Source organism: Leucoraja erinacea, chromosome 31 (genome assembly GCF_028641065.1).
Source record: "Leucoraja erinacea ecotype New England chromosome 31, Leri_hhj_1, whole genome shotgun sequence".
NCBI lineage: Eukaryota > Metazoa > Chordata > Chondrichthyes > Rajiformes > Rajidae > Leucoraja > Leucoraja erinaceus.
Window position 1 is genome coordinate 15,013,107 of NC_073407.1, and position 12,668 is coordinate 15,025,774.

The 12,668-nt window shown below is 41.1% G+C and overlaps 2 protein-coding genes across 3 annotated transcripts in view; one reads left to right on the top strand and one right to left on the bottom strand.

The window, feature by feature from the left end:
• nup188 (nucleoporin 188) overlaps positions 1 to 4,423 on the bottom strand; it is a 69,722-nt gene extending 65,299 nt beyond the window's left edge. For both annotated transcript variants that reach the window (XM_055660034.1, XM_055660033.1), the window contains exon 1: positions 4,332 to 4,423. In XM_055660034.1, the coding sequence (XP_055516009.1) occupies positions 4,332 to 4,360 (29 nt within the window). In that variant the 5' untranslated portion in view covers positions 4,361 to 4,423. The remainder of the gene's footprint in view (positions 1 to 4,331) is intronic.
• dolk (dolichol kinase) lies at positions 4,381 to 11,305 on the top strand. Its single transcript, XM_055660047.1, has 2 exons — positions 4,381 to 4,516; positions 6,149 to 11,305. Exon 2 carries the CDS (start codon positions 6,323 to 6,325, stop codon positions 7,892 to 7,894), a length of 1,572 nt encoding a protein of 523 aa, XP_055516022.1. The 5' UTR covers positions 4,381 to 4,516; positions 6,149 to 6,322; the 3' UTR covers positions 7,895 to 11,305.
• Positions 11,306 to 12,668: the final 1,363 nt, after the last annotated feature.

Sequence of the window (12,668 nt, forward strand, 5' to 3'; positions counted from 1 at the left end):
CATGGTCAGGCATTTGGTAGATGCTGCATATAATGGAAATCAGAAATAGAAGCAGGAAATTCTCAGCAGGCCCATGGCATCTGCCAAGAGCCATGATGGTTGAGGTTAACAACCTTTCATTTTGAACTTTTTCCATTTGATTGAATTGATTGAATTTTGATTGATTGAATACCTTTATTGTCATTCAGACCTTACGGTCTGAACGAAATTTCGTGCCTGCAGTCATACATACAATCAAACAATAATAAACAACACTAAACACAAATTAACATCCACCACAATGTATCCTCCAAGCACCTCCTCACTGTGGTGGAGGCAAAAATCTTAGGGCTGCAGTCTCTTCCCTCCTCTTCTCCCTCGGCGCTGAGGCGATTCCCCACCGGGCGATGGCACATACAGTCCCGTGGCTCACCGAACCCCGCAAACGGGCCGGCTCAAACACCGCGGCCCGGGGTGGTCGAAGCTGCCGCCCTCCAGTCCAGCGGACGCACCCGCTGGCCCGCGGTGAACCCCGGGACTCAGGTCATAGCCGCCAGAACGCCGTCCCAGCCACCGGAGCACCGTTCCAGCCCCGAGCCGGATCGCCCTCACGTGAGTGCCGTTCCTCCCTCGAGCTGGGCCACTCCGACGGGAGTGCCATTCCATCTCGAGCTGGGCCGCTCCGACGGGAGCGCCATTCCACCTCAAGCTGGGCCGCTCCGACGGGAGCGCCATTCCACCTCGAGCTGGGCCGCTCTGACGGGAGCGCCATTCCACCTCGAGCTGGGCCACTCCGACGGGAGCGCCATTCCACCCTCGGGATGGGCCGCTCCGACGGGAGCGCCATTCCTCCCTCGAGCTGGGCCGCTCTGAGGGGAGCGCCATTCCTCCCTCGAGCTGGGCCGCTCCGAGGGGAGCACCACAGCCCCTCACAAGAGAGTCTCAGCCCCTCGCCAGGCCACCCTCACGGGAGCATCACAGCCCCTCACGGGAGCGCCGTTCCAGCCCCGAGCCGGACCGCCCTCACGGGAGCGAGCCCAGGGCAAGTCCTGACTGGCGCTACCTCTGGAGCATCGAGGTCACCAGCTTCGCTATTGGGCCTCAGCGCAGACGGAGGCAGAGAAGGGGGATACGACAAAAAAGTCGCATTCCCCCAAAGGGAGAGACAGCAAGCCCCGTTTCAACCCCCCCCCCCCCCCCCCCCCCCCCCCCCCCCCCCCCCCCCATAAACACAACCTAAAAACCAAAAACTTAACTAGACAAAACAAAAAAAACAACACAAAAAAGTAAAGACAAACGGACTGCAGGCGAGCCGCAGCCGTTCAGCAGCGCCGCACTTCGGGATTTCTGATTAAACAAATTACAAAGAGCTAGTGACAAAGAAATAACTGGAATATCAAACAATAAGTGGTGGTAATGCAAGTTTTAAGATGATGATTAAAATATCTCTGGAAGAGGTACAAATTATACCCAAAATATAAGGAGATTAATAAAAAAGAAATGCTGGAAATGTTAGATTAGCTGAAACTGTTGAATTAATCATCGTCACAAAAGCATGTCAGAAAATGAGGCAATGTTCCTGAAGTTTATGTTCAACTCAAGATCCGTCTTGTGGACTAAATGGAGTCCAGAGGTGAGCACATCAAATCCAGAGGAGAGCACATCAAAAGCAAACAATCAAATGTTAACTGAAGTGGATGTACAGCTGTGAATTCCTACCTCACCTGGACAGAATGTACGAGTCCAGGAAGAGAGCATGTAAAAAGGCAGGTGCAACATCTTCTGTATTTGCCTGGGAAGGTGCTCAAGAAGAGGAGGGATATTGATGGAGATGAAAGAACAGGTCTAGGTATTGCACGGGAAATAGTCATTGACAGATGTCGAGAAGGCTGGGACTCTATTCCTTGGAGCGCAGGAGGATGAGGGGTGATCTTATAGAGGTGTATAAGATCGTGAGCAGAATAGATCGGATAGATGCACAGAGTCTCTTTCCCAGAGTAGGCAAATCAAGAACCAGAGGATATAGGATTAAGGTAAAGGGGAAAAGATTTAATAGTGGTAAATGAGAGGTAACTTTTTTCACACAAAGGGTGATGGATGTATGGAACGAGCTGACAGAGAAGGTAGTTGAGGCAGGAACTATCCCAACATTTAACAAGCAGTTAGACAGGTACATGGATAGAAAATGTCTGGAGGGATATGGACCAAATGCTGGCAGGTGGGACTAGTGTAGCTGGGACATGTTAGCTGGTGTGGGCAAGTTGGACTGAATGGCCCGTTTCCACATTGTATCACTCTATAACTCTCTCTATGACTCTATGACAGTGATGGAAGAGAAGTAGGAGAGAAGATTTGACTGGTAGTAGTATCACAGATATGTTTAAATCAGAATCCATTGAACCAGAAGCTTGTGGGTAATAAGGAATTAAGAGGGATTCTATTCTTGTTCATACAAGGAGGCAAAAATTATCAATGGGAAAAAATTCAGAATCCCCAAACTAGAAAAAGATAATCACGAATGAGAACAAACTTTGAAAATAAAGTAGCATGGAATTATAAAAAGTAGAAGTTTCTCTAAATACATAATAGAGATCCAAGTGAACACAGACCCTTAAAGAATGAGTTGGGGAAATAGTTATGGGGAAAAAGGAAATAGTAGAGTTCAACTGATATTTTGTATCAGTCTTTACAGTAGAATATATTATGAAGCCTATTAACTGAATAGTCTTGGGGGGTGGACAAATGCTATCAACATGATTAGAAATTGAGTGTTAGGCAAATTAGGCAAATTAATACACTTTATCTGACTATGATGGCTTGCATCCTCAGATCCTAAAAGAATTGACAATTCAGATAATGAATGGATTGGTTGTAATCTTGCAAAAAGACTTGATTCTGACGCAGAGAACCGGAAAATTATTCAAAAATGGAGGCAAAACACAGGCAACCATTTAACATTATCTATTGGAAAAAATTTGAAATTAATTATTAAGGAAACAATAGCAACATATTTGAAAATCGAATAGTGAAAGGCTTGGGTAGAGTGGATGTGGAGAATGTTTCCACTAGTGGGAGAGTCTAGGACTAGAGGTCATAGCCTCAGAATTAAAGGACGTTCCTTTAGGAAGGAGAAAAGGAGGAATTTATTTAGTCAGAGGGTGGTGAATCTGTGGAATTCATTGCCATAGATGGCTATGGAGGCCACGGCATTGGGATATTTTAAGGCGTAGATAGATAGATTATTGATTAGTATGGGTGTCAGGGGTTATGGGGAGAAGGCAGGAGAATGGGGTTAAGAGGGAGAGATGGATCAGCCATGATTGAATGGTGGAGTAGACTTGATGGGTCAAATGACCTAATTCTGCTCCTATTACATGAATTTAATAGAATAAAATGATTAGTGAATATTTGTTTAAAAATCTCCACTACTTCAGAAGAATGTTCTCACTGAAAATATCATCCTGCTTTTCTTTTTTTAGATCCTCACTGTACCCAGGAGATTTATGGATCATAAGGTTTTTGAAATGTTGAATTCCAAATTCAACAGAAAGAAAACAAGAATAAATTGGGTAAGTCTAGCTCTCATGTGACTGCTAAATGTAGATCACATCTAGTTGTTACATCATAATAGTTTTGGATTAACAGTGCTAGTTTGAATACATGCTGGACTTTTTAAAATACTTTTTCACAAGAACAGTACCGTGGCTAAAATGAAACTATCTCCACCCTCTCAAAGGCTATTTTTATTTCCCCCTGCAGTTTGAGCGAGCAGTCAGTCTCCCCGATGATAATGTTATGAAAAGTCCATTTCATTCATCGGGAATAGAAATTCTTCCACGTGGTCCAAGTGTTGTAAAGAAGGATGACCAAAACTCAGATATATTGACTATCTCAACACTGCGTGCTGGTTATCATTGACAGTGGGACCAGAATATGGGAATTTACTGGGGAGACCAGAGGGTTTTAGACACATTCTGGGTTCCAGATATCCCAGATATGTCCAGTGACAAGAAGAAAGGATTTCTTACCAATTACCTCCCCTTTGTAATAAAACCCCATTAAAACCACTATTCAGAATGCCTTATTAAGAAATAACATGTATTATCCATGGGACCAAATGCTCATCCTTCATCCGCCAGACTCACGCCTCGAGATTTGAATGTAAACTCGTGTCAGCGCGCTCTCCCATTTACCGGCCAAAACCCCTGGAACTGCTCCTTCCCCGCCACACCCACCTCACCGTTAAACCCCCAGAAGTTTAATTCCGGAAAAGCACTCGACCTTAACTCAAACAGGTCTTTCCGCTTTTTTTTTTTTAATTTTACGAAAAAGTTTGTCTATTTTTTTTTTACCTCACGCACAGTCCCGCTGCCGCCGCCATTACAGAGCTCCTCACGTGACTCTGACATTTGGTCACATGACCACTAACCGCCTTCACTTCGTGCGTCCACTGTCACGTGGTCATTCCTTCAACATGGCCGCCACCTGGAAGGTGACCGGTAAGAAGTGATTCCCAGTGAATGCTGTTTTACTTCGGGTGAGGTTATCTTTATTTATTTTTGCCTTACTGATCGAATTTTAAAATTGGAATTTAAATATCGATTCTAATTTACTCCAACCAGCCGTGTCTCGTTTCTGATCATTAAAATTTGAATCACTATAGAGTTCCCGAGAGTGATGATTTTTCGGAAATTTTATACATCATTATGACCATTCTGTAAATTAAAATTGCAGTACAATATTATTGAAAGTGCCTCAGTTTTCATTTATTGATGTTTGAACAATTTTCAATGGGCGTGCAGTTCTTCTGTAGATCTCTTATCCATTTCTAATTAAACGCTTATTCTAATTCCAGTCTTGTTTATCTGCATTGAAGTTCCCTAGTTTTCATTTTAAACACATCACTCATATTGACTAGCTGAACCAGAGAGATACAGGTCTTTCAAGACCCTGCTGAACATCAATCACCCATTTATACTAATCCTATACTAATATATTTTTATATTCACCTCCCATTCTCATCAATTCCCTCACTTCTCCCAGTTCTGCCATTCAACTACGCACTAGGGTAATTTTACAGTGGCTTTTTAAAACATATAACAGTCATCACAGGAACAAGCCTTTCCACCCAGAATGTCCATGCCGAACATGGTCAAATTAATCTAATCTCCTCTGCCTGCACATTATGCCAATACCTCCATGCCTTGCATATCCATGTGTCAGTTTAGAAGCCTCTTAAACACCACTATCTGGCCCCATGTCCATCGTGACAGCATATTCTCACCAACGACTTGTACAGCTGCATCATCATGTGCCAACTTTTATGGTCAATACCATTCTCAATTACAGCAATATTTATTATTTTACATAATTAAAAGGGTTTCTCTGTCAGATTATCTTGTTTTGTTTGTAGGAGAGCAAGCTGCACATATTGCTATAAATATAGTAATATTGGTAGTAGAGACAAACAATAATGTTGGATTGGACAAAGAGCTTCAGGCAGAGTTTCTAAATGACACAGGTTATTATTTAATTAAATATTAATTAGCACCCCATTCTATGTATTGTAATCAGATGTCATATTCCAGCTGCACTTTTCATTCTTTCTCATCACATATATAGTGGGATATTAAAAATGTTTACCAGTTGCCAAATAAACATTACAATCACTTAAATACAACTGTATGAAGAAAGGTCCTGACCCAGAGAAGCTGCCTGACTCGCTGAGTTACTCCAGCACTTTGTGTACTTAATGATAACATATGGATTTTTACTCTCCAAGGGGGACTTTTCAGAGACTATATTATATTAAATGAATTCTGTCTATTCTGCTATTAAATAATTTCCTTTGTCGCATGAACCAGGAAGAATGCTAAAAATACTTCATTGTTTGAAAACCTCACATTGTTTGAACTTAATTCTATTCATTGAGGAGAAATCGAAGTAGGAAATTGTCATATTGACAGCAGGCTGAACTGAACAGAGTGCACTGTTTATTGCCAGTCATCTATGAATGGAAAACATTTGAATTAATGATAAATAACTGGAAACTTGAAGACTCCAACTATTATTGAAGCAGGATTAATAATACTATTACTTACATCCTTTGACATATTAACTTGTAATCTAAATGTAACTAATGTAGTCTGCATTATAATCTCTGTTCCAGGTCTGGCATTGGGTTAGATCAATCCTGTTGCAAAATGCGGAAGAAAATCTGATCAAACCGAAAAGATATTTAACAGAATAATCCTTGTCAAATGGAATGGAATATCAAACTTTCATGGATTCTAAATAATTAAAGCTTTTCTTGGTACTGTGTGTCAGAAGAGAATCTGCAGTAATGTTGAAAAATCCGGTCTTTGTGGAGTCATTCATTGTTTTCATCATTGTGCTGTCTGTCCACGCTGTAATCTGGAACAGATTTTCCTGGTGTACCCTCGCTTTAGCCGTTCAGGCTTATTATGTCCAGCACAAATGGGACCGGCTCCTGAAATCTGGCAATGCAGTCTTTCAGTATCGACCAGCTTTTAGCAGTGGGCTTCTGCCTGCCAGCGTTGTTTTGCCTCTTTTAGGAATCGTGTTAAAGGAGAGATGGGAAATGATTGGAAATGTGCACTTTGAGCGGTTTTGTATTGTGTGTTCTGCCGCAGGAATGGCCATTGCTCTATTTGTCTCATTACTGGTTTTAGGGCTCACAAAACCGATTCCAACGAATACCAGCATCGTCTATGGTTTTGCAGCCTGTGCCATAACATACACCTTTAAACACTCTCTCTCTGTGTCAGAAGTAATTGAGATTCTGGAGGTGTTATTGATCTTTGTCTATCTCTCTCTCATTGTCCTTTACATCATGCCCAGAAGCTTCACCCCAGGAGAAGTGATGTTGTTCTTATCAGGGTTAAGCATAGTGACTAACCAGCTCATCAAACGCTCCTTGACCTTTGGAGATAGCAGATGTGATCCTCTTGCATCATTTCTATTGGTGGCTGTGGTTGGCACGGCACTCCTGGGACTGATTTTTACTATTTTGTACTGTTTCATGGACTCAGAGACGTGGGTTTCCTCACTGATCTTCCACGTAATGGTGATTATTTTTGGTTTGGGAATTATGGCACCATGGTTCTACCGACTGACCAGGAATGATCTTTTTGTTTGGTTTCTCAAGTTCCTCATCAGTACACGAACCAGGATCTACCTACTCAGCTGCTGGTTCACCCTGGCAATTGTTGCTACAGTCATTGTTTTTTACCAGAACCTTAAGCAATCATCTACATCCAAAGATTACAAAGCTTCCACTGTTGTAAGGAAAATCTTTCATGCCATTTTAGTGGCAACCTACGTCCCAGGCCTCATCTTTGATCGTCAGTTGCTCTACATCGCTGCTGTGTTTTGTTTTGCTGCATTTGTGGTGTTGGAATACATAAGGCATTTTAGGATCAAACCATTTGGCATGACATTGAGATCAATGCTGACCCTGTTCCTTGATGGCCGTGATAGCGGGCCCTTGATCCTAACACATATTTACCTGCTGCTGGGGTTAACCCTGCCCGTTTGGCTGTTTCCTGGAGTTTTTGTTCCCAAAAGTTCTTTTCCTGGGGAGATAGCTTTGGCTCCGTATGCTGGAGTCCTGGCTGTTGGGATTGGTGATGCCATGGCTTCTGTTTTTGGAAGCACAATGGGGGAGGTTAAATGGCCTGGAACGAAGAAAACCTTTGAAGGAACAGCGACCTCTGTGTTTGCCCAGATCATTGCTGTTGCTTTGATTTTGATCTTTGATAAAACAGTGAGTCTGAATGGCAGCTACACCTGGATTGTGGGATCCATTACTATCGTCTCTCTTCTGGAAGCATACACTGATCAAATAGACAATCTTTTTTTGCCTTTGTATCTTTTCATTATGCTGATGGTGTGAAGGGGATTACTGGCATGACTGACTTTGCAGTTAATGTGTTGTGTTTTCCTGCTCTCAGTGTACCACTGTTAAAATCAGAAGAAATCTATCATTTTGTATCTAGCTGAATTAACTTATTAATTTTTTCAGAAGTGATCCCGTCAAGTTAATAGCTAACTAATAAATTAAGTGTAATTGATAACAAAACTACAAATGAGTGCAATAGACTTCTCCAATGATAATTCGTAAACAGAAAGATTCCCAGGTGCATACTGAGCTAACTAGTTTCAATGTTTTCAAGGCAGTTGGATAAAAACAAATCAGCCAAATTCTCTTTCCACAATAGGTTGAATTTTCAAAGAAGGGGGGATATATTAACGTTCAAGACATAGATCTCTAAGACAGGTGACTGAGGAATTATACCAAAACACCCAAATGACGAGTGATCATATTGTTTTCATGTATAGCTCGCCCAACACAGTTCATTTTGCTGAAAAAATGAAAGAATTGCTGTGGTACTTTGCAGTTTGATAAAAAATATACATAAATAAAATGATCCAACAATCTTTATTATCCACAACCACTTTCTTAATAATTCTAAGCTTCAATTTGCATGCAAAACAATTGCAACTGTTGTGAAGTTCAGCTGAGCAGGCAGCATCTGAACAATAGAAAATCTTTCCCCTTACTCCTCATGTCCTTCCCAACCATCCCTACAATTTCAAATGAAGATGGGAGGGGAGAAATTAGGTAGTGTGTTTTAAAAAAGCAAATTTTGACTGAAGAGAAACATATTTGTCATACCATGGATCTGAAGATTTTGCCAAATACATGCCTGAAAGCTAGACTGAACAATTTCTAGTGTTTGTGGTAAATAGAAAACAGAACTATAAAATATATTTAGTGAGACAATGGTAGGAGAAAAATGCTGGAATTTATTATGAAAGAATTGCTAAAATGTTTTTTTTTAAATAGGATTGACAAAAGATTAATGAAAGAAATCATGTTTGACATATCCGGTTTAATTTTTTTAAGGTTGTAAATAACATAATAGGAAGAGTGAACCAGTTGATGCAGTGTATATAATTAGTGTATACAGCCCTCAATAGAGTGCACGGTATGAGCAAGTATACTGGCCAGGACTGAGGATTAGTTAATAAGATATATAACAAGGGTTGGGATAACAGGTAATTTTCTTGATTTTGGAGAATGTGGGGTGCCATAGGGTTGGGGTTAGGGCCCCATCTGTATCAAAGGTTTGGTTGAGGATATCAAATATTAAATATCCATGTTTGTTGGTGTACAAAATAGTCAAGTCAAGTTTATTCGTCACATACACATACGAGATGTGCAGTGAAATGAAAAGTGGCAATGCTTGCGTACTTTGTGCAAAAAACAAACAAACAACCAAACAAACTATAAACACAATCATGAACACACACATATTCTTTTACATATTAAATATTGGAAGGAAAAATGTTCAGTAAAGTTAGTCCCTGGTGAGATAGGAGTTCACAGTCCGAATGGCCTCTGGGAAGAAACTCCTTCTCAACCTCTCCGTTCTCACAGCATGGCAACGGAGGCGTTTGCCTGACCGTAGCAGCTGGAACAGTCCGTTACATGGGTGGAAGGGGTCTCCCATGATTTTATTGGCTCTGGAGTTGCACCTCCTGATGTATAGTTCCTGCAGGGGGGCGAGTGAAGTTCCCATAGTGCGTTCGGCCGAATGCACTACTCTCTGCAGAGCCTTCTTGTCCTGGGCAGAGCAATTCCCAAACCAGATGGTAATATTTCCGGACAAGATGCTTTCGACAGCCGCTGCGTAGAAGCACTGGAGGATGGCAATGTGGTCAGAGAGGATGCAGAAAGGCTTTGGGGATGTGGAAAATTTGGCATGGCTCATGGCAGATGCAATATAGTGTGGAAAATGTAAAGCCATCTGTTTTGATTGAAAAGATAAAAGGTGAAGTATTCTTCAAATGATGAGATATTGATAAATGTTGTTAAAAGACACTTTTAGCAGCGAGCAACTAGATAGGCATTGGAAAGTTGGCTATGATTGCATGAGGTTGTGAGTACGAATAGAGATGTACTGTACCAGGGTCCTGATGAAATTATATCTGGAATAGCGCCTATGTGTCCGGTCCTAGTGAAGGATAAACATGTGACAGAAGGAGGTGTAGCAAACGTTGCGATCCTATTTTGGGGTGGCAACGATAAAACATTCTGTCTAGGATGTCCACAACTAGTTACATTTTCAAAATAAGAGTTCAGGACAGATGAGAATACATTTTTACAGAGGGTACTGATTTTTTGGAATTCTCTACTCGAGAGTTGTGAAGGCTCAGTGTGGGAGTATATTCCAAACATCAATAGATTTATGCAGGTTTTGTTTCATTATTGTCACGTCCCAAGTACAGTGAAAAGCTTTGTTTTGCATGCTATCCAAACAGATATGCCATAAATAGATACAATCAGTTCCAACTCGAGTACATTAGATAGAGCAGAGGGGAAGATTGGTTATAATTTGCAGCATTGTAGTGTCGCCCGTTCCTTAGGCAAAGTCCAATGTCTTTAATGGGGTTGAGGTGTATCGAACAGTACCCCAGCTGATGGAAGGACCATTCAGTGCCTAATAACGGAGGGGAGAAGCTGTTCCCGAGTCTAGCGGTGAGTGTTTTACCAAGCGAATGAAGGAATGTGCAGATAGTGTAAGAAAGTAGTGTTAGGTTAAAAGATCAACCACAATCTAAACCACAAATTTATATCTTATGAAGATGCAGCTACCCGGAGAAATTTGTCTGCATTTCCTGCCTAATTTACTTTCATGAGATAGACCTTCTATCCTAGGTACCAATCATCACTGTGCTCTATTTATACATATCAATCTCCATGATCGACACAATCTCTGATTGACACAATTAACTGCAGTTGTTGGAATTTTGAGCAAAACACAAAGTATAGTTTGAGTAGGATGTCCATGTTAACTCTGTTGTTGCTATTGTTTTCTAAGAGTCCTAATTTAATACTAATCCTAAAGAGATTCCAGTCAGTATTCCAGAACTGTATTTTGTTCCAGATGAATTAAGCATAATTCACAGAATACAACAAGGATACTTTGTTGCATCATTTTGCTGGAATATTGATCAATTCAGGATTTGAGGCTAGGAGAGTGTATGAGGCAAACTAAACATTTCCCCCCGTAATGTATTTTCTCCTATGTTTTCAATGATGTACTTTGCTGTGAAATGTTTGTGGTTTAAGAAATTCACTGAACTTTTCTGAACAATTGTATATAATGGAATGAAATTAGGAAATGGAAGATTACACAGGTCCATAATGCATGTTTGTAAAATAAACCTCAAATGAATGCAATTACAGGTTACTTTGTTAATAATTAAACTGTGAATAAAAGACAAATTCTGAAATAAATTACTGCAAGTGCTGTAAATCTGAAGTCCAAACAAATGTGTTATATTCTCAACAAATCGTGCAGCATCTTTGGTGAGAGAAACATGGTTAAGTGTTTCAGGCCAATGACTTTTCACCAGAAATGGGAAAAGTTAGAAATAATTTGGAAATTGCAAAAAAGAGGAGGACAAAGCCCATCTATTGGAAGAAGCCAATAAGGGCAAGTGAACAACAAACGTATGTGGATGAAAATAGGATATGAATAGATTCTAAAACATTATAAGGGAGAGGGAGAATAAAACATGAAAGCTGAAAATGGAAGATACAAGACTAGAATAGCCAATTATGTGTCAGTTGTTGAATTCATGGTGACTCCAAAACTCTAATCTGCCAGGGCAGAAATTGACAAGCTGTCATCCCTTCTGATCGATTCAGGTGCTAACACTTCGTTCTTCAACTAATCCAATAGGATTTCTATTTATCTCTCACATCCCAGTACATTTGTTTGCACTCTCAAAAGCAATTGCTCCCACTTACCATATGATCACCTCCATGGTTATTCACAGAAAAACTCAGTGATTGGATCCATTCCTCAGGAATCATCCACATGAGGGAGCGAAACAGGAAAGATCAAATAAGCAAAAGTAAAACAGAAGAAATTCCACAACAAATGTATTCCTAAAAATAAAAGAGAAGAAGTACAACATAGCAAAGATGACCGGGAAGCCAGAGGATTGGGTAACATTTAAGGAGCAGCAGAAGATCACTAAAAAGGCAATACGGGGAGAAAAGATGAGGTACAAAGGTAAGCTAGCCAAGAATATAAAGAAGGATAGTAAAATCTTCTTTAGGTATGTGAAGAGGAAAAAATTAGTTAAGACCAAAGTTGGACCCTCAAGAATTGAAAAAGGTGAATTTATTATGGAGAACAAGGAAATGGCAGATGAGTTGAACAGGTACTTTGGATCTGTCTTCACTAAGGAGGACATAAACAATCTTCCTGATGTACAAGTGGCCAGAGGAGCTACTTATCTGAAAATGTCATGCTTTATTTCTCAAGTTATTACTGAAAATGTTCAAAAATCTGATAAAACGTTGAATTTAAAAACGACTGTCTTTCACTGATGACGTCACAATGGGTCTGCGTGCCGTCTTCCACGCGCTGCGAGTGACGTCACCCACCCCCCCTCCCCCCCCCCCCCCCCCCCCCCCCCCCCCCCCCCCCCCCCCCCCCCCCCGTTATTCAAAAGACGCTGCCGGAGATGAAGTCGGCCCCTGCACTTTAGTCGCCGAACTCGCAGTCCCATTTTGCAGCACACAAAGAAAGAATACAGACTCAGGATGTGTACGTCCCCATTAGAGTGAAAAAGTGAAAAACAAAGCA